The sequence below is a fragment of the Castor canadensis genome, chromosome 8 (genome assembly GCF_047511655.1).
Source record: "Castor canadensis chromosome 8, mCasCan1.hap1v2, whole genome shotgun sequence".
NCBI classification, from domain to species: domain Eukaryota; kingdom Metazoa; phylum Chordata; class Mammalia; order Rodentia; family Castoridae; genus Castor; species Castor canadensis.
The window spans coordinates 87,849,735-87,872,141 of record NC_133393.1 but is presented as its reverse complement, the minus strand read 5'-3'; the positions used below and the strand labels follow the sequence as shown (position 1 = coordinate 87,872,141).

General features: G+C 45.3%; 1 protein-coding gene across 4 annotated transcripts; it reads left to right on the top strand.

Moving 5' to 3' along the window:
• Positions 1–212: 212 nt before the first annotated feature.
• Positions 213–22,019, top strand: Smagp (small cell adhesion glycoprotein). 4 transcript variants are annotated; one of them, XM_074083403.1, is made up of 5 exons: positions 213–364; positions 1,296–1,357; positions 3,099–3,230; positions 19,066–19,149; positions 19,815–22,019. In XM_074083403.1, the coding sequence occupies exons 2-5, from the start codon at positions 1,324–1,326 to the stop codon at positions 19,991–19,993; spliced, it is 429 nt and encodes a 142-aa protein (XP_073939504.1). In that variant the 5' UTR covers positions 213–364; positions 1,296–1,323; the 3' UTR covers positions 19,994–22,019. The 4 variants fall into 4 exon arrangements, with proteins under 4 accessions (XP_073939504.1, XP_020017559.1, XP_073939503.1 ...); XM_074083402.1 differs by lacking the exon at positions 213–364 and adding an exon at positions 386–549; XM_020161970.2 differs by lacking the exon at positions 3,099–3,230 and having other exon boundaries at positions 220–364.
• The last annotated feature ends 388 nt before the right edge of the window (positions 22,020–22,407 follow it).

The window sequence follows — 22,407 nt, the reverse complement described above, 5'->3', positions numbered from 1 at the left end:
CTCCTCTGAGCCTCTGGGCGAGGGAGGAAGCGGCTCCGGATGGAGAGCACAGTGACCACTGGCGAAGGGAAGGCAGCCTTTCCTCCCGCGGGAGAGGGGACCTGCAGAGGGCGGCTGCTCTCCTCTTTCCTGTCCCACCCAGGCCGCCTGTCCCCAACCCCCACTGCTGCGGGCCTGGGCCGCTAACTGCGCGCGTCGCTGCGCTGCTGGCTCCAGCGCGGTGACCCTCGGCCTGGCTCCGTGTCGGGCTCCGGCGCGGCGGCTCCGGGCCTCGGCGAATCTCGGCCGTTCCCGCCCCCGTCGAGTTCAAAAGGACGCGCGGAGCGGCGTCGGGCCCAGCCCCGCAGCCCGTCCGACTGGAAAGGTGAGCACACGCGGAGGAGGGGACCTGGGGCGGGCCGGGCGAGCCGGGTGGCCCACACGCACACGGCAGCCACCGCGGCCGCGGCAGGAACTGAAACCGAGAGCGGCCGCAGCTCGGCGCCCCGGGACCGGGACGGGGACGGGGACAGCGGCCGGAGCGCACTAGCGCAGCGCCTCCGTGTACCGGTAACGCAGAGGACTCCGGGTGGGGACCCAGGGACCGCCACCCAGCCTGACCCGTCAGCCGTGCCAACCTCGACGGCCGCCGAGCCGCGCCGCGGGGGGGGTCCCCGGGCGCCCCTGTACAGCTGCGCCAAGTGGGGTTCCGGGGGGCGGGATCCGTAGGCTGTGCGTCCTGGACAACGAAGGGACTGAGGGAAGCGGGCCAAGCCGGGTGTCTGAGACCGGTCAGAAGGCCCCCGGGAGCCCGCACCTTGTGTCTGCGTTGCTGTCCCCGGCCCCCACCCCGTACCCGAGCCTGGGCACGGGTCCTGACCTCCCCCGCCCTCTCCTGACACCTAGTGGATGGCTCCGCCCCAACTCCCGGCCCCCCGGGAGCACAGGGAGCCCAGGTAGCCCAGGCACCTGGACCGCCCTTTGGCGAAACTGTGTTGGTTACCTTTGCCCAACTTTCTCATACTTTGAGAGATCTAAGTAAACGTGGTGGTCCAGTGAAAGGGTTGTAAAAGTGACACACCCCAAATACACTCGGGCTCAGATCTGCTACTGGGGAAGACGCTGGCGTCTAGATCCTAAGGAGGCTCCCAGGGAGACCCAGAAAGGAGTCCTGAGGATGAGCTTAAAAGGAAAAGAGGAAGTGGGGAAGGAACTCAGGAAATCCGGACACCAGAGATCAAAGGCTTTCTGGGGACCTCAAGCCCCAGGAGCAACCCTCCCCCACTTCATTCCTGTCTTTGTCCTTCTTCCTGCAGATCTGCCCTTCCCTCGAGGTGCTCAACAATGGCCAGCATCCCGATCACACTTTCTTCTGGAGGTAGGTGAAGACCTTACCTAATCCAAAGGGACAGAACTCTTCAACTTCCTCCAGACTTGTCCTGGAATTCTTTGAGGCCTCAGTTCAGATGGAAGACCCTGCCCCTCCCTGCCTGCCTCACACAGGACAGGAGCCTGAAGGGAAGCGTGTCCTTTAGTACGGTTTTATTCTCAAGCCTCTGGACCCAGCCAATTCCTGCCACTACCACTTAAAGCTTTGTAACCCTGGCCTATAAAGTTTTTTTAATAAGCCTAAAGGATGGCTTCACATTCACCTTTCTAATAATTCGTAGCTGTGGCGGAGTGTGCCACAACCCCGACAATTAAATATGGAAAAGGAATCTTCCAAAGATAACAGGGAAATAAAAATGTGAAAGTATGTGCTATGACAGGGCTTGGCAGTACACGCCTGTAATCCTGGAAAGGATTTTACTCTCTAATTTCACTCCTGATGATACAGATCCAGCATCAAAACCCCATTCTTCCCTAGAGGTAGGCCAGGCAGGCCCCAGCTACCTCATTATGCTAAGGTTCTCACCTTTCATAAGCAGGTGGGGCCAAACTATCAGATATTTACGTGATTGTTTTCAGCTTGTGCTAGGCAGGGTGAGAGGAACAAAGCTTTGGCTGGTCTGTATGCCTCTGTTTTCATATGCACAGTCTCATTTGTCATTAGAACTAACAGTCCCTGCTTTATTGATGTGGAAACAGGTGAGTGACAACCCTGGGCAAGTCTCCTGTGACTAGTGATGCACACAATTCAGACTGTTGGTTGTCTGGCAGAAGAGATAAGAAAGGGAAAGAGCAGACATCTAGAATGGTAGACACAGGTCTCCTGAGTGGGAAGGGATGGGACACTTACCATGGAAGGCGGAGGTGTACACAGGCGGAGGAGGGAAGAACAGCAGCATTGGCTAGGTGAGGGTAGGCCCCACTGTGAAGCCACAGAGACTGGGTTTACTCAGGAAGGTGGGGAGGAAAGGGCACAGGACTTCCAGAATAAACCTGCTTGCAGGGAAAAAGAAGTGATACTTGGGCACTGGTTCAGTGTTAACACCTGGGCAAAGGACAACCATGTATATCTTTGTTTTCTTTTTAAAAAATTTGTGATAAAATATACATATCACATATTACAAGTCTTATCATTTTAACCTTTTTTGAGTGGTAGTGGGATTTGAATTCAGGGCCTCCCACTTGCTAAACAGGCACTCTACTACTTGAATCATGCCCCTAGCCCTTCTTCACTTTATTTTTCAGATAGGGTCTCACTTTTTGCCTGGGCCAGCCTTGAACTGAGATCCTCCCTGTCTCTGCCTCCTTAGTAGCTCCTATAATCTGGGATTACAGATGTGAGCCACCACACCTGGCCCATTTTAACCGTTTGTGGTGTAGCGTTCAGTGGTATTAAGTACATTCACTTTGTGCTGCCATTGCCACTCTTCCCAGAACTGAAACTCCACATTCATTAAACATTAACTCCCCATTCCCTCCTCCCCAAGCCCCTGGCAACTTTGACTTCCTATTTCTATGAATTTGACTGCTCAATGTACCTTATATAAATAGAATAATATGATATTTGTCCTTTTGCCTCTGGCTTATTTCACTTAGCATAACACCTTCAAGATTCAGCTGTGTTGTAGCATATGTCAGAATTTCGTTCCTTTTTAAGTCTGAGTAATATTCCATTGTGCTCAGACCACGTCTTGTTTATCCATTTGTCTTGGGTTGCTTCCACCTTTCAGCTGTTGTGAATAATGTCGCTGTGAACATGGGTGTGCAAATATTTGCCGAGTCTTCACTTTCTTTTTCTACATCTTCTTCATTGGTGTCCGGGAGGGAGAAGAGGGGATGCAGACTCTCACTATGTAGCCCAGGTGAGCCTTAAACTCTCGCTTCTCCTGCCTCAGCCTCCCAAGTGCTGAGATTACAGGAATGCACCACCACATCAACATGTCTCTGCTTTTACTTCCTTTGGATCTATATCTAGAAGTAGACTAGCTGTGTTAGGTGGTAATTTTATGTACAAAGGTTCCAATTTCTCTGCCTCCCTGGCAACACTTGTTATTTTCTAGGGTTTCCTGGTGGCAGTGTCCTAATGGATATGAAGTGATTTCTCCTGTGGTTTTGGCTTGTGTTTCCCCGGTGCTTAGTAATGTCCATCATTTTCTCATGCTCTTGTTGTCTGGATGTCTTTGGAGAAGTGACTGAAGGTTTGCCCATGTGTTTTGTTGTTGTGCATTTACATTCTTTATTTTTTTCTTTTTCTTTTTTCAGTACTGGAGTCTGAACTCAGGGCCTACACTCTAAGCCACTCCACCATCCCTTTTTTTTTTTTTTGTGATGTTTGTGATGGTTTTTTTTTTTTTTTAAAGATAGGGTCTCTCTCAAGCTATTTGCTTGGACTGTCTTTGAACCACAGTCCTCTTGATCTCTGCCTCCTGAGTAGCTAGGATTATAGGCGTGAGCCACCAGCTCCTGCATGTGTATTTACATTCTTGACCCAATGAGTGACACAAGTGGAGTGGCATTTCAGGACATATCATATGGTCCTCTGCCCACTGGGTCCAGGCAAATGTAAGTAATATTTATTTGATCTAAAAATTGATTTTTTTCTTCTGATTTTAAAGGAAATTAAAATTATTAAAATGCACATCATTAAAAACATTTTCATAGGTCCCTAGAAGAATTGGGGTCCTTAGCTACTAGGCCCAGGGTGCAGATCAGCCTTGGAGGTAAGGCAGAGTGGAACCTTGCCTTGTGGGCTCTGCCCACCCCACCAGGAAAGCCAGTGTCTTTGGCCTAATCAGCACGCTGGCCTGGGAGAACCAGGTTGTTCTCACCATTGTCAGACACTGCATTTTTCATTGCACTTCCTCATCACAACCCTAAAAGTGGGTTTTATTTTCATTTTGCCAAAGCAAAAAAAGGTTCAGGGGACATAAGAAATTTTCAGTAATTAAGAGAAATTTCCAAGGTACAGGGAATCGTGGCAGAGACAGGATTTTGAACCAACTGTGACTTACTCCCTAGCCTGTGTCCTTCCCATCACAGTCTACTGCTCCCAAGGTCTCCACCCCGCATCGGGGCACATGAAAGAGAAGAAAGGAGAAAGGGGCAGAATTCCTGGGCAGGTTCCCACAGAAATGAGAAGTGGGAGAGCTGCCCTGTGCTGGGAGCAAATAAGTAGGTTGGCAGCCTCAGGTGGCAATGGATCTGATGCCTCTTGATAACAGATTTAGCCCAACCTGGGGACGAGGACCACAAAGAAACCAGCCAGGATCTGGGTCAACACAAAGAAGGGGAGTGAGCAGAATAGATCTGAAGTTCATTGGTGTTGGTTAGGATTTGGGTGGCACCTTTAATCTTGTTGTGGTCCCCTGCCCTGGTTTCCCACCTAGAGTGAAAATGGCACTACGGTCTTTCCAAACTTGAGAGGGGAATATAGAGGGAACATTAGTATTTCTTTGTTTGGACAAGTTGACAGGAAGGAACTGGGTAGGATCAGGAGATTATGGTGGATAAGTTGAAATCCACCCCCCTTCCCTTTTGTGTGTGTGTTGTGGGGTGCTGGGTATCAAACCCAGGGCCTTGCACATGCTAAGCCTGTGCTCTACCACTGAGCTACACCCCCAGCCCCATTTCCTCCCTTTTCGTACCAGGCTTCCTGAACTTACCTTGTTTGTTGTCTGTTTTTTCATTTAAAAAAAAATACCTCGCTGGGTGCCAGTGGCTCATGCCTGTAATCCTAGCTGCTCAGGAGGCAGAGATGGGGAGGATCACAGTTTGAAGCCAGCCCAGGCAAATAGTTTTCAAGACTTTATCTTGAAAATTCACATCACAAAAAGGGCTAGTGGAGTGGCTCAAAATGAAGGCCCTGTGAGTTCAAGCCCCAATACTGCAAAAACAAAAAAAAAATCCTGACTCTCAGGGAATAGGTAGCCTTCTAGACTTTTCCTATGTACATACACGTGTTTTTAGGTTTGGATTTTTTTTGTTTGTTTTACAGTTCTGGGGTTTGAACTCGGGGCCTCATGTTTGCTAAGCAGGCTAGCCTCAAACTCTAGATCCTTCTGTTTGCCTCCCCCGTGCCAGGATTATAGGCATGTACCACCATGCCCAGCTATGCATGCTTATAAATTTTTTTAATGTACTTTTGTTTTTTACAGAGTTGTAATCACACCACATATATCACGTTGCTTTGCGGGGGAGTAGGGTGTTGCTATTTTGCTGGCTTTGAATTCTTGATCCTCCTTCCTCAGCCTACCAAGTGCTGGAATTACAGGCATGTGGCATAAGGTCTGGCATATTTCCTTTAGAATGGTATATGTCCTGTCCCGGAAATTCAGTGATATTCCAGATATGCCACATTCTCTCTCTCTCGCTCTCTCTTTTTTTTTTTTTTGCATTTTTTTTTTTTTAATGCAGCATTGGGTTTGAACTCAGGGCCTCACAATTGCTAGGTAGGTGCTCTTACCACTTGAGCCACTCTACCAGTCCTTTTTTGGGGGGGTTAGGGTGGGGTCTCACTAGGCTGATCTTGAACTTTTTTTAATCCTTTTTGGCAGTACTGGGGCTTAAACTCAGGACCTCATGCTTGCTCTGCAGGCGCTCTACCACTTGAGTCACTCTGAATTCTTGATCCTCCTGCCTCAGCTTCCTGAGTAGCTGAGATTACAGATATGCACCACCATGCTCAGCCTACCACATTTTAAACAACTGTTTAATGTTTCCAGAATGGATAGGTTGTAATTTATTTCAGCATTCCTCTACTGATAGACACTCAGGTATGTGTCACTCTTGCAAACTGCCATGATGAGCACCCTTTCCATTCTGTAGTAAGACACAGAACTCAGTCAAGTGGACATGTTAAAAAAAAAAGTAAAGCTAGACACAAAACAGGGAGCTTGAAGCAGATACTCTTCTGCTTGGAGTGTAGAGAAGGAGAAACAGATAGGTCTAAAACCCTGCTTAGCTAACTATTGAGTAACCCAGGGCTGGTTGATTCAGCTAACTGATCTTCTTTGGTTTTCTGACCTGTGCATTCTTGGGTGAGGGGTGGGGAGATAAAATAACATCTGTTTAATAGACTGAAAATCACAAGTATTGATTATAATGCCAATACTTGAACCTGAAGACCCTGGCTCATAAGCTCCCAGGACACTCTGTTACCTTTAACTTAAGAAAAACTCTTGTGCAGGGTCCAATTTTCTTTCTCTCGTTCTTTTTTTTTTTTTTTTCGCAATAATGGGGTTTGAACTCAGGGCCTACACCTTGAGACTTTCCACCAGCCCTTGCTTGTGAAGGGTTTTTTCGAGATAGGGTCTCTCAGAACTTTTTGCCAGGCTGGCTTTGAACCGTGATCCTCCCGATCTCTACCTCCTGAGCAGCTAGGATTACAGGTGTGAGCCACCAGCACCTGGCCAAATGTTTTATTTTATTTATCTTTTTGGTAGTACCTGGGGTTTGAACTTGGGACCTCACCCTTGCTAGGCATGCTCTCTGAACAGTGATCTTCCTGATCTCTGCCTTCTGAGCAGCTAAAATTACAGGCATGAGCCACTAGCACCCAGCAAATTTTTTATTTTTCTTAAACATTTCATTTTATTTTACTTTATTCTACCCTACTGTAGTTTACTTTACTCTTCAGTGCAGGGAATAGAGCTCAAGACCTCATTCATGCTAGGCTATTAAGAGCTCTACCACTGAGCTATAAACTTAGGCCCAAACATTTTATTTTTTTAGAGAACTTTAGATTTACAGAGAAGTTGCAAAATAGTAGAGGTCTCATATATCCACCCTCCAGTTTCCCCCGATGTCAGCATCTTATATGAGCATGTGCCTGTGTGAAAACCAAGAAATTTGCATTAGTACAAGACTATTAAACTACAGACTTTGCTGGGTTTTTACCAGTTGGAAAATTTTATTTTGAAGAAAACTCTGATAGAACACTTCCAATTTATAAAAGTTACAGAATTGAAGTTGGGCATAGTGATACATTTGTGTAATCCCAGGACTCAGGAGACTGAGGCAGGAGGATCGCTGTGAGTTTGAGGCCAGCATGAGCTCTACGGCAGGTTTCAGAGCAGCCTTGGCTACATAGTGAGGCCCTATCTCAAAAAAACAAAACAACAACAAAAAGTTCAAAAATGAAGTCTGAAAAGCGGCCTGACGGCCAGCTGTTCAACTACTCACCCTGTGCTAGAATTCTTTCAGTAACTTGTGACCTTTTGTCTAATTTTTCTCTTCTGATGGGCAACATCTGTCTTCTCCAGTTTCTGCACTTAGTCCTCTCCTATAGGTCACTCCTTGGCCTCTCAGAAGACAGAAGTCAAGTTCCAGGCCTCACTGCTTCTCCTCCCTGGGCTCTCTGACCTGATTTGCCTGCTCACCTCCAAACCGATCCTCACTGGAACTCGGCAGTCTAGGAGTGTATAGAGCAGGACTGCACGTTGCCACCATTACTGGAGACCATATTTATATGGATGGTACCTAAAATAAGAGATTTTGAATTTGTATGACTATAAAAGTAATTTTCATTGTAAGAAATTTGGAAGATGAAGGAAAACCTACACAAGAAAATAAAAATCATTCAGAATTCTGCAACCTAGCTGTGACTCCTGGGACTATTTTGGGGCTTATCTTTCCAGTGTCAGTAGCTTTCTGGGGATCCCCTGTAAGTCCCGTATATACACTACTGCTAGGCCATGGCTTTCCCACGTTTCATTTATGAGTAATTGGTTTCCCAGACCTAAGAGCAAGGAATTTGCTTGACGTCAGACTCAGGGCTAGCTCTCCAGTCGTTTGACATCTATCTCTGCTTATTGCTTACTAGGTACCTTTAGCGTAGACAAATTTGTCTACGTCCAAAGGTCATTGAGCCCTTCCACACTAAGCCTGTGTGGAAGGCACCAATAAAATGGAATATCAAAATAAAAGATCATGCAAGAAACTGGTATTCAATATATTTTTTTAAAAGTCTGTAATTATGAGCAGGGCACGGTGATGCATGATGTCATACCAGCATTCTAGAAGCTAAGGCAAGGGGATCAAGAGTTCAAACCCAGCCTGGGCTATACAGTGAGACCCTCTCTCAAAAAAAAGTTTTTAAGGAGGCTGTAATCATTATTCTATAAGGAAAAAATCATGTTGGATTTTCTTATTTCCAGTTTAGTAATTTTATTTTGAATTACATAATGCAAGGTCTTAATTTGGCCCTGGCATGGTAGGGTATGGTCATGTCAGTTTAAAAACAACTAAGGTCAAATCTCAGTGGGAGAACCGCTACCTACACTGGCATCGCTCCACTCTTTGACAGCCTGTTTGTACTGCTGCCTTTTTCATTAATACCTAGCCATGTTTGTGTTTGGGGATCCTAGAAATAGTCCTACTGAATTTTTGAGATTTGTAACACCTTCAACTTTCCTTAATCCCCTCCCATCCTCATTCTCACCTGATTATCTTGCATCCTGTCTCTCTCTCTCTCTTTTTTTTTTTTTTTTGCTGGTACTGGGATTTGAAATTGGGGTCTGCTTACTAGGCAGATACTCCTACCCATCCTCTCTTTTTGAACAAATTTAAATTCTCAGAAGAGAGGTGCCGGACTCGTGGAGTGGCTTAAGTGGCAGAGTGCCTGCCTAGCTAAGTGCTAGGCATGGAATTCAAACCCCAGTACCACCAAAAATAAAAAAGAGCTCTAATGCCTGTAATCCTAGCTACTCAGGAGGCAGAGATCAGGAGGATTGAGGTTCAAAGCCAGCCTGGGCAAATAGGTTGCAAGGCCCTATCTGGAAAAACCCATCACAAAAAAAAAGGGATGGTAGAGTAGCTTAAGGTGTAGGCCCTGAGTTTAAACCCCTGTACTGGGGTGGGAGGGGGGTAAGAAAGAGGTGCCAAAGGCTCCAACCCCAGTCTCCTCACTACCTGTGCCCATGTGATTACAGTGGATTGACTGTCTCTGCTTCTGTCTACAGCCAAGCACTCTATCTGCAGACTAGATCCTGTAGGATGTGGTTTTAAGCCACTGTCCCCTCTTGTGCATTATCATTCATTCCCTCTCATCTGAGTCACTCCTGTCCACACACAGGTGTGCTGCATTTCTTCCATCCTAAAAACAAAAACAACTCCAACTCCTGACTCCCTCTAGTCACACCCCTGTTTCTCTGGCAGTTTACAGAAAAAGTTCTTGTAAGAGTTTATGTTCTGTCTCCTTCCATTTTTTCTTGAACACACCCTAAACCACAGTTTTATATTCAGCACTTCTCTTTCTTGTCTTCTTTTCTTTTCTTTCTTTCTTTCCAGTGCTGGGGGGCGGAGGATGGAGCCCAGAGCCTTATACATGCTAGGCAAGTGCTGTTCCACTGAGCACTGAGCTATATTCTCAGTCCAGAATTTGTTTTAACATCTGCACTTGGATAGCCAAGCAATTGTGTCCCTTCCCTGTCTGATCTTCCCGCAGGCTTCCTCATCCAGTTTCTCAGACCCAAGTATGTCATCCTTGACCCCATCCCACAACCAGTCCTATCCTCACTTGAGAATAGGTCCAGATTTTTGCTGCTTTCTTTTTTTTTGGCGGTGGGGGGGGGAGGAGTGGTACCAGGGTGTGAATTCAGGGCCTCACTTTTGTGCTCTATCACATAAGCCATGACCCCCAGGCCTTTTTGCTTTTTATTTTTCAGATAGAATCTTGCACTTTTACCCTGGATGGGCCTGGGACCTCAATCCTCCTACCTCTTCCTCTTGAATTGCTGGGATCACAGGACTGCACCACTGTGCCCAGCCATATTCCCAAAACTTTATCACTGGTCTGCTTCTAGACTCAAGACTTTTGTGCAAATTAGAAAAAGCCCCACTGCGCTATCCCCAGTGCAGTAGGAGGGATCCTTTGAAATCAATAGCCTTCCATTATACGTTGCTGTGTAACAAGCCACCCCAGCACTTGGTGCCCTAAAACACTGGCAGTTTGGCTGGGGATGTAGCCCTGTGGGTAGAGTACTTGCCTAGCATGCTCCTGGCCCTGAGTTCAGGCCCTGGCACTGCAAAACAGTTCATTTCTGAACAATCTGCAAGTTGGCATTCCTCTGGTGACTTCACCTGTGCTCACTCATGTAGCTGGAATCTTTGGGAAGATCCAAAAATGGCCTCCCCCACATGTCTGGCAGAATTTCAGCCCCTCTCCCCCCACCCCCAACCTCAGAACTACTGAATCAGTCAGAGCCTGCATTTTAACAAGCTCCCGGGAAGTCGTTATACACAATGAACTTTAAGGAGCATTGCTTTAAAGTATAAATCTCACTAGTTCCTGCTTCCCATCTCACCCACTGACAAAGCCCAAGTCTTCCCATGGTCCACAGGGCCCGTGTTCTACGGCCACTTGGCTCCATCTCTTCTTTCTGTCCTGCTGTTCCCTCCCTCCAAGTGGCCTCCATGCTGTGCTGTTAATTAACATGCCAGGCATGCTCCAGCCCAGGTGTTTCTCAGCATTCTGGGCAGCCCGACTATGACCTTGCCCTTCTGCCTAGTGTGTTCCTCTCCCATTGGTTTGCATGGCTGCCTTCTTTATGTCTTTTATTCAAGTCACTGCCCCAAGAAATCTTTCCCTACCTACCTTACTTTATTTGTGGTGCTGGGAATCAAATCCAGGTCCTTGTACATGCTAAGCAAATTATCTCTAAATTGCAATTCCCATCCACATCCCACCTCCCTATCTCCTTTCCTGGTGGTTTTTCCACATAGCACTAATCTTTAAGAATATAAATTGTACACTGGGCACTGGTGGTTCACACCTGTAATCCTAGCTACTCAGGAGGCAAAGATCAGGAGGATGGCAGTTCAGAGCCAACCCAGGCAAACAGTTTGAGAGACTCCCATCTCAAAAAAAAACCTTCACAGAAAAGGGCAGATGGAGTGGCTCAAGATGAAGGCCCTGAGTTCAAGCCCCAGTACCACAAAAAAAGAGAGAACACCTGTCTAGCAAGCATGAGCCCCTGAGTTCAAACCCCAGTCCTACCGGAAAAAAAAAAAGAATATAAATTGTAAACTGGGCATGGTGGCTCAAGGCTGTAATCCTAGCTACTCAGGAAGTACAGAATTGTGGTCCAAGACCTCTCTGGGCAAAAAGTTCCTGAGACCCCATCTTAACCAATGGCTGGGTGTGGTTGCATACACCTTTTATCCCAGATATATGGGGAAGCACAAATAGTAGGATTGTTTTCCAGCTGGCCTGATCATAAAGTGAGACTGTATCTTAAAAATAACCCATGTAAAAAAGGCTGGTGGTGTAACTCAAGTAGTAGAGTACCTGCCTGTCAAGCATGAGACCATGAGTTCAATCCCCAATACTAACCCCCCTCCTGAAAAATATAAATTGCAGGTGGTGGTGCACATCTGTAATCCCAACCCCCTGAAAGTTGAGGCAGGAGGATTTCCAGTTCAAGGCCAGTCTGACTATAAAACAAGTTTGAGACCATCTTGACCACATAGAGTGATACTGTCTCAAAAAAATAAATAAATAAAATTATATATAAATTGCATGAAGAGAGGGTTTGGAGGGTTTTGTTTTGTGTGTGTGGGGGGGGTTGGTTTTTTTTGAGACAAGGTCTCAGTATGAAGCCCAGGTTAGTGTCAAATCTTGATTCTCTGCCTCTTCTTCCAAGTGCTGGAATTACAGTTACATGCCACCACACCTAGCCAGAGAAGGCTTCTTTATCGTGTGTGTGTGTGTGTGTGTGTGTGTGTATGTGTGTGTGTGTGTGTAACCCAGGGCCTTGCCCATACTAGGCAAGCATCCAGAGCTACCTGCCAAGCTACCCTTTTTTTTTTTTTTTTTTTGCAGTACTGGGGCTTGAACTCAGGGTCTCACACTTGCTAGACTGGTGCTCAACCATTTGAGACACTCCACCAGTCCTTTTTTGTGTTTCTTGGGTATTTTCAAGATAGGGTCTTACGAACTATTTGCCAGTGCTGGCTTCAAACCTTGATCCTCCTGACTTCTGCCTCCTGAGTAGCTAGGATTGCAGGCATGAGCCACTGGCACCAGGCCCATTTTAACCTTTTTTTTCCTCACACAGCTAGTAAGTGAAAATTTAACCATTTTTAAGTGTAGGTCCAGTGGTAGTAAGGACATTCACCATCACCACTGTCCATTCCAGAACTCTATCATCATCCCAAACTGAAACTGTCCCATTGTCCCTTTCCCAGCTCCAGCAGCTCCATCTACTTTGTGTCTCTATGAATTTGATTAGGTAACCAATAGAAGTAGGATCATACACTATTTCTCTTTTTGTGTCTGCCTCATCCTCATTCACCTAGCATGTCCCTCAGGTTTACCCTTTTTTCCTTTTCCAATATTGAGGGTTGAACTCGGGGCCTCGCTCTTGCTAGCCAGGCTCCCTACAGCACTAGTCATTCTGCCAGTCCATTTTTTGTTGGTTATTTCTGAGACAGGGTCTCGCTTTGTGCCTGGGCCCAGTCTGGACCATGATCCTCTGATTTGTGCTTCTCTTGTAGAGGGATGTCAGGCACATGCCACCCAGCCATTGGTTGAGATGGGGGTCTCACTAATTGTTTGCCCAGCCTGGCCTCAAACTGCAGTCCTCCCAAGTAGCTAGGATTAAGTTTTGAGTCACTGCACCTGGCCAGCTTCAGCTAAGGTGTAGCATGTGTCAGAATCTTGCTTTTTAAGGCTGAATAATAGTCTGTTACACATAGTTGCCACATTTTGTTTCTCCATTCATCTGTTGGTGGACATTTAGATTGTTTTACCTTATGACTATTGTAAATAATGCTACTGTGAACATTGGTACACAAATACCGATTTAAGTCCCCTGTATTTCTCATGTGTATACGCAAACATAGGGCTGCTGGGTCATATGGTAATTCCATTAAATTTGTGAAGGAACTGTTAAGGTAGGGGTTTTGCCTGTTTTGTTCACTGCTCTGTGTCCCAGAGCCTGGCACAGAGGATGCATTCGGTAAAGACTCATCTACACACCTGGAATCTCAGTCTGAGAAGGCTGCATGGTCTGCCTACCCCAGCCTGCTCTGATTGCTCCCATGCTGACTCCTACTGCTTGCTGTTTTGACTTCAAGGCCCTCACAGTAGGTTCTAATAACTTGTTCCAGAATTTTCCTGGGGAATCTCATCAAGCACATCAGATTCTGTTGTTTGCAGGATCCCACTTTCTTTCCACAGTCCTTCAGCCTCAATCCTTGGCAGCCTATACCCTGGGCATGAGTTTCTATTTTTTTTTTTTTTTTTTTTTGTGGTGCTGAGGCTTAACTCGGAGCCTACAACCTTGAACCACTCCACCAGTCCTATTTTTGTGATGGGTTTTTTCAAGATAGGGTCACTTGAACTATTTGCCCCAGCTAGCTTTGAACTACGATCCTCCTGATCTCTGCCTCCTAAGTAGGTAGGATTACAGGCGTGAGCCACTTGCACCCAGTTGAGCTTCTCTTCCTTAGAAGCTCCTAAATCACCAATGGAGATCTCATTTCCAAATTCTGCCAGCACCCTTGGTTGGTATTTATCTGGATCACGTTTTAGATTAGTCTGGTGCTTTCTGGATTGTTTCCCTCCCCCTTCCTTCCCCCTCTTTTTCCTTCCTGGTACTGGGGTTTGAACTCAGGGCCTTGCATTTGCTAAGCAGGTACTCTACCACTTGAGTAAGGCCTCAATCCTTTTTATTTTAAGTTCTTTTTGACATAGGTTCTCGCTTTTCTCCCCTGGCTGGCCTGGACCAAGAAACTCCTACTTATGCTTCCTGAATAGCTGGGGTTACAGAAGTGAACCACCACACCCAGCTTATTCATTGAGATAGAGGGGTGGGGCTCACTAACTTTTTGCCCGCCAACTTCAAACTGGATTGCAGACGTAAGCCATCAAGCCCAGCCTCCCTTCTAGCTTTAGTAGGAAATGATCCAGGAGAATACTCTTCCTTTTGTTTCGATTTTTGAGACAGGGTCTTGCTATGTAGCCCAAGCTGCAATCAAGCTCAAGAACCTCCTGCCTCAGCCTCCAAAGTGTTGGGATTACAGGTGCTGGCCACCATTCCTGGCTCAGCTTCCCTTCCCTTGAGCTCACTCTCCCTTGTTCCCAAGAGTCCTGGTGGTCCTTAGTACAAAAATCATTCTCTTTGATAGGAGACAAGAGGGGGAAAAAAGGGCTGGGGGAAGTCAGTCTTCTCTTACCTCCAACCTGACACCCAAATATCAAGTCTAGTTCTTTCCTAGCTTTCCAAATATAACACCTTTCAAATTTGCTTGTGACCTTGAGCTCCAGAGAGTTGTTCTTGTAAGTCTCTGGCTACTTCTGTTGTAGGCATGTCTGCTAGAATCTTTATGTGCATTTTTAAAAAGACTCATATTCTGAAATAACATTATTAAAAATAAGAGATCGAGGCAGACCATGCAACACTTACGAACTTTGTACCCAGAGCCCTAATAAACGCAGTAACAACCCCAATAAAAATATTGGCAGAGTTAAATGTCCAGTAGCATTCAAACCTCGAATCCTTTGCAGCCTAGCCCCTGGGGTGTGCACTGCCTACTTTTGGATGTGGGTTCCAGAAAGCTTTCACTTCTAATAGAAGTCAAAAGTGAAAATCTAAGTGGGGCGCCAGTGGCTCATGCCTGTAATCCTAGCTACTTCGGAGGCAGAATTCAAACCCTAATACTGGGGAAAGAAAAAAAAAATAGAATGACCTGGAAAAGTAAAACCAAGGGCTTTCTTCTGCCATCAAGATATATCAGAGAACTGGGCACCAGTGGCTCACGCCTATAATCCTAGCTACTCAGGAGACAGCTCAGGAGGATCAAAGCCAGCCTGGGCAAATAGTTCTCAAGACCCTATCTCAAAAAACCATCACAAAAAAGGGCTGGTGAAGTGGCTCAAGGTGTAGGCCCTGAGTTCAAACCCCAGACGTATCCAAGCCAGTGTCAGTGGTTCAAACCTGTAATCCTAGCTACTCAGGAGGCAGAGACCAAGACAATCTCCATTCAAAGTCAGCCCAGGCAAATAGTTTGTGAGGTCCTATGTCAAAAATACCCAACACTAAGAAGGGCTGGTGGAGTGGTTCAACAGGTAGAGTGCCTGCCAAGCAAGAATGAGGCCTGAGTTCAAATCCCAGTACTGCCAAAGAAAAAGGGTAAAAATCTGAGGTACAGTCTGTCTTCTTCATTGCCCATTGTTTTAGGATTGAGGCTAATTTCTTTGTCCTTTTGTCACCTGCACATACTGCTTCACCAAATGACTTAACATAGTAGAAACCAGAAATAACTGCATCCAAAGAAGACATTCAATTAGTAAACTAAATTTTTGTGGTACTGGGGTTTGAACTCAGGGCCTGGAGCTTGCTAGGCAAGTGCTCTACCACTTGAACCACGCCCCCAGTACCCAATTTTGTTGTTGTTGTTGTTGTTGTTAAGGCCTTCCTTTATTACTAAAATGTTCTCTAGTTGTGAGAATGCTTGTTTCTGATCCTATAAAATATGGTGGTGTATGCCTGTAACCAACATGATTTCCTCATTACACTGTCGTCCATTTACGCATCGTCTATGAGCAAGTTCATGGTAAAGGAGCCCTAGTCTGTGTTAGTCTGCAGTCATTTGCTTTCTCTTCTACCGTAATCTGCACCTTTTAAATCCGGAACGTTTTGGAAGCTTGTTGTGCTACCTGTAGTTATCTTCCATTACTTCTTCCTCTTTTCCCCTATTGGAACAGAAAAGGACAGTAATAGGAAGTTTAGCGGGAGTCAGAACTTGCATGGGCTTTGAATCAGGCAGCCCTGAATTCAGAACTTGGCCCAGCCAGTTACTTCATGTGTGATCGAGTCACTCCACTTAATTCTTCTTGGGCCTCAGGGTTCCCAATAGCAAACAAAAACTCCCACTTACAAGTGATGGCTGTTGTAAGGGTTAATACTGATGTACGTAAAACACCCAGCCCAATTCAGGCCTAGTGAATGGCACCTGTTATAGTCAGGATTGTTTACAGAACTTCCCAACCAGGAACCATCTTCCTCCCCAAATTCTCTTTCCAGACACTCCGTGTATCTGTTCTCTGACACTCTAAAGTGCAGATCCATGATGAGGTCCCCAGGAGAGACCTCACAGCTGCGTCTCCAGCATCTCGGTCAGAGCTTCTGGCATGTGGTGTGTGCAGAGGATATTGTCATTGATTAACTGAATTACTCATCTTTCCATTTAAGCTTCTGCCGTACGTTAATCTTCTAAATACTTTGTAGAGCTTTAAATTCTCAGGAAGGTAACTAGGAGTCACCTCACAGTATTCCGGATTGATGGTGGGAAGATGGAGAGCAGGGTTAGGAGAGGTTGAGGGGAGGAAAGCGTGACTGGTGGGAGGTGGCAATCTGAGGTAGTGACCTGGTACTTAAACTTCAGGGCTTTTCTTTGATGGAAGTCAGTGTTGGATAACTTTATCTTGGAAGTGACGTCCCATCGCTTTTTGCCATAGTCTGTTAGAAGCAAGTCACTGGGCCCAACACACACACACACACACATGCACACACACAGAGCGAGCGAGAGAGCAGGGGAGCCCATACAGCAGCGTGTTAGTACCAAGAGATGAGTATCATTGAGAACCATCCTAGAAGCTGCCCAGCATGCTCCCATCCCATTCCCCAGATCAAGAAACTGAGATTCGGAGAGAGTTCATAACTTCTAGGTCACTTTATTCAAACTCAGAGCAGCTTTCCCTTTTAATCACTAAGCACATAAATAGAGTCACTGTAAGTGTTTTTTTATGAGACAGGCTTTCACTATGTAGCCCAGCCTGGCCTTAAACTCAGATCCTTCTTCCTTAGCCTTCTGACTGCTAGGATTACAGGTGTGCCTGGCTCATAAATGATATTTTAAGCAATGCCTACTATATGATACTTAGATGTTCTCTCTCTTTCTCCCCCCAACCCAGGCCCTTCTTATGTGGTGTGGGGAATCCAACCCAGGCTCTTATGCATGCTAGACAAACACTAAACCACTGAACTACATCCCCAGCCCTTAAGGTGTTCTCTCATTCAATCCACAAAATAACCTTGCAGAGCTGGCTAGTATAATCTCCATAGAGAACAGATGAACGAATCAAGGACAAGAAGTGGCTGAATATACTACCATTCATAAAAATAGAGTGGAGAAGGGTTGAGCCTACCCAGGCCAGGGAGGGAGAGCACCTAGGCTGCCCACTTCTGTTTCCTGTTGTAGGACCAGGTGATTCATGAAGTTCCTGTTGGCCTGTGTGAAAGACCTCTCAATACCACGGCCTCTCTTGGCACAGGCTCTCCAGACCACTGCTGGTCATTTTGTTTCCCTTGCCCTGCCAGGAAACCTGAGCATGGCAGGAATCACACTGCCACTCTGCTTCTTTGATCCAGGCTCTTCTCTGTATAGACTGTGTCCCATCCTTGGTGCCCAGTAACTTCTTACCCCTGCTTCCGCTCCTAGTGCCTTGGGAAGTCACTCCTGGCTAGAAGATAGATCAGGCCCCTCTGCCACATGCTCTTCTCAGGGTGGAATATATTTCCTTTGTTGTGCTTTTTACAGTTCAGAACTGTGTAAACTATGGGGTGTGGTAGAGGGTAAAGTTTGTGAAGTTGCCTCAGTCCCCAAGGTGTCAAGTGTAGCGCCTGGCAAAGTGTGGGCAGACCATGAGTGCTGAGTGATTCCCGGGTCAGCCAGCCTGTCTTCCTCAGGACACCTCTTGCCTCCAGTGACGTCTACTTAATTGTTACCTTTTCAAACTGTTAAATCAAACTGCTAATTAAAAAAGGGTTGAAGGGCTTCCTGACTTCCTATGGAAACACTTAAAAGGGATGTTGGGAGACCACAGATTTGTAATGCCCTGGTCCTGGGCAATGACCTTGACTGGAGCTTCGGGCTCTGAAGGATAAACAGACCTAAACAGGAGGGGTTGCAGATATGTTTCAGGGTAGCAGAGGATTCTTTCAAAGTCTTTCAAAGTGTAGGGTCTGTCCTGGAAGTAGAGACAATGGTTTTTGAAAGGGAAGAGTATGTAAGAACAATGAAGAAAATAATACATGCTATTTGATGCTCTGTATGATATATATACATACATATGCTCATCATTTGATCTCATTTATGTAAAAATATGCATTCCTACTAATGACTCATCGTTACTGTTGCTTACTATGTCATGACAACCCTCTAGAGTAGGTACTATTATTTCCTGTTTGCCCATGAAATAACTGATGCTTAGAAAAGTTAGATTATTTTCCCAAGGTCACATAGCTAGTAAAAGACAAAGTTCACATGGGGCTCTAGCTACTCAGGAGGCAGAGATCAGGAAGCTTGAAGCCAGCCTGGGCAAATAGTTCACCAGACCCTACCTCGACAAACCCATCACAAAAAAAGTCTGGTGGAGTGGCTCAAGGTGAAGGCCCTGAGTTCAAGCCTCAATACCACAAAAAATAAAAGTAAAAGACAAAGTTCACAAGTGCAACTCAGTCAGGCTCAAAAGCTCCTACTCATAATTACTATATTAAACAGAGAGAAAGCCACCAAAATGCTGTTTAGAGGAAATAGTTTATTCTTTCCTCTTTTCTCCATGTTTCTCTGTTTGGATTTACTGTAAGGGCTGAATGATAAACTTTTGATTAGGGAAGAAGGTGATGTGATGGAATTTGAATTGCTGTAGAAGATTTCACCCTATTTCCTTTTCTACTTTTCTAAACTTTCTAGAAGAACTGATGACCACTCCAATTCTACAGGCTGCTGAGACCCTGTCCCCAGAAGCTGAAAAAACCAGCACAGCACTCATTGCAGGTAATGAAGGCACTGCACCAAATCCAAGGAACACCCTGAGATCAGGGGTGTCTTGCTTCAGAGACAGACTGGGAACCAGTGTGACAATCCAAGATGCTCCCCATATAGTAAAAACACCACATCAGGGACCAAATGCATTACTGGGCTCATTCCCCCTTCTGGCATGTAGGCAGAAGCATGCATGCACACACGCACACACAGCCAGTAAATGATAGGTTAGGAGGTAGCCCTAAAAACATATTGCTGCATATGACATTACACTTAAGTACATGAGTCAGGATGAGACATGTGGTTTGTTGAGTGCATAAGGAAGAGGGACCAGAGAAACCCTCATAGGAAGCTATGGATTTTAAAAGTTTTAATAAGCTCTTCCTTATTTCCTTCCTTTCTGTTTCTATCATAATCATCAGGACCTGGTTTGTAAGGGAGTTCAGTTTTGTCAGAAATGAAACATTGTATCCTTAGCTTAGGTACCAGAAAACTCTGGATACCATGTCCCATAGAAACTGGGCTTGGTGGGGGAACATGGATTTGGAGCTGGATGCTAATTAACCCAAGAGGATCCTTATGAAGAGTGAGGAAATGGTCTAATGCAGGTGGCTCAATGAATTCCTGAGACATCCTCAATCCTGAAACATGTCTCCATTTTCCCTTTCCTTTCCAAGCTGTTATCACCATGGTCTTTCTCACCCTGCTCTCAGTCGTGATATTGATCTTCTTTTACCTGTACAAGAACAAAGGCAGCTACGTGACCTACGAACCTGCAGAAGGCGAGCCCAGCGCCATCCTCCAGATGGAGAGTGACTCAGCCAAGAGCAGAGAGAAGGAGGAGTATTTCATCTAACAATTCCCAGGCCCCCAGGAGTTAATTCCTGGCTCTGGCGCTAACACGCTGTTTAATTTATTAGGTGAAAGTTTTATTAGAAGCCAGTGAGTGGTATTGGTTGATATGGGCAAATCCGAGCTCCTTGTAGGACACAGGCCCAAATGCCTGCCATCTCTGACTCTAGGGACCAGGGACATGGAGAAAGCTGCTGATTCCTTAACCAGGCCTTGTTAAAGAGCTGGTGTTTGTGACTAGCCAACAAAGTGGGGCGATGCTAGGGATCATTTTAAGTATGTGCCTTTATGGGGGAAAAGGAATGAGCATTGCTAGCTGCTCTGCTCTGTCCCCTCCCTGGTCACCTAGTGATAGCCTCAGAAGAGATATCCTAACAATTTCTTCCCAGAGGCTAGATAACACAGTAAAAGGCCAGGCCAGGAAGAATAGGAGACTGGGGAATCTTACCTCCTGATCAATGTGCCACATCCCTTTAATCCAAGCCCTTCCTTTCCATATTCCCCAACAACCTCATACTTACGCTATTTTTATCCGAATTAAACTTTTTCTTGTGCAGGAACTACCTTTATATTTTGCCTTATCTTCACTTGAATTTTTTTTTTTTTTGGTATTTTCTTTTCCTTACCTAACTCCTTTGCATAAGTCTCCCAAGCAGTAAGAATTCTAGAAGTTTCCAGAACTATTAGGAGTTTAAGACAAAAATGACCCAGGAAGCTTGACCTAAAGGAGCATCATCAGAAATGGACCCTGGGAGATGAGTTGGTTTGGCCTGCATCCTGGCAAGGGTCAGAATTCCCCAGATCCCCTATGTATGTACAAGGGGAGCCAGGAAAAATCTGCTTACCTCCATTCCCCATCAGTGTCCTCAGAATCAATCTAAGAAGCTTCTTGTATTTAACTTAGTCCCCAGAAGAGGTGTGTTTAAAAGGTGCAGTGCCTTGGTATAAACTATTAGCTCCTCAGGAATTACCCTGGAATTAAGCTAGCTTTCCTTGAGGTCTTAATGTATTGCTTTGTTATCCCACCTCAAGCCCACCCAAGGCAAGAGGCAAGAGGCAAGAGCCGAGGAATCCATCTCAGCAGCCTAGATTCCACAAGTTTCATTGTTACTCCACAGAGAACTTAAGAAACTGACAGTCACCCTGAATGTACACAGATTACTTCTCTAAGACATTTTCCTCAATGTAAACTTTAGAGCAAGTGAAGGGAACCAATTGTTCCTTTACTTCTAAGTTTAGGCTCTGAATTCCAGAATCTGAAAGTTTGGTATACTTTACCATCTAAAGTGGAACTCATGAAAACAATCAAATCTTAGCTTTGTGCTCCTGCATTTATTTCAAAGCCTTCATTAAAGAAAACTGAACAGCAGCACTTAGCTGAGTATCCAAGATATAAAAGATATATGCAAAGGAAATCTAAAAACAAGCTAAATAAAGAACACTTAGAGTGAGGTGTAATGCAACTTCATCACTTTATTCAAATCTTCAAAATAGTCTTTATTCTACATTTTTAGTATAAAAAATCCACAAGTTAAGTGCACCACAGTGTAGAGAGAGACATACAACGCTGAACTTCCATAACAGTCAATGGTACAGTCAAACATCACATGTACAGAACACAAAATTTAGATGAACTGAAATTATAAAATAAAATAAAATCCAATTTCAGAAAACAAAAAATATTAAGGATCCCTGAAATGTTCTTAACCCTAATGAGATTTTGCTGGACTCAAGTTATTTTATATTGAGACATACACAATATGACTCTATTAACCCAGTTTAGAAATTCTTGGGAGCCATGAGTGGCAACATTGGACAGTGACAAAAAATGGTGAGCAATTATTGATCTGAAAACTCGCCTTAATTTGGCTCTAATGTCAAGCTTTTGAAATACATGCTTTTCCTTGCCTGTCATATTTTAAACTTTTTAATGGGACAGTTTACGCTGATATCCTATGTTCAAAAAGCTCAGTTTTTCTGGCACCAAAGCAAATTTGGATTAGGATCATGTATGCAGAGACAACCTATGAGGAGGGTCCAAAAAGCACCCTCCACTTTTGCCTGAGGAGATACAAAAACAGAAGAAATGGGAGCCTGTGCTTAGGGCACAGAGGGTTCAGAGGATCCTTGTGAAAGACAAGTTTAAAGATGGCAAGTGGGAGAAGTGCAAGGAGAGAAGGAAATTAGTCTGACTGGCTTTCTGTCCTGCACCACTGATTCAATGAAGACTGGCTGGAGGGCATGGAAGACTAGGGATGGAGATGGCATGGGGACAGGGCAAAGGATGGAAAGGAAAAGGCAGACAACTAGTGCGTTTCATTTAACAGGTAAATCAGACTTAAAAGAGATTAAAGACCAATCAGAATAATTTGGCAACTTTAATTCTTAGGAAGATCAAAGTTCCCTCCAAACTTAATT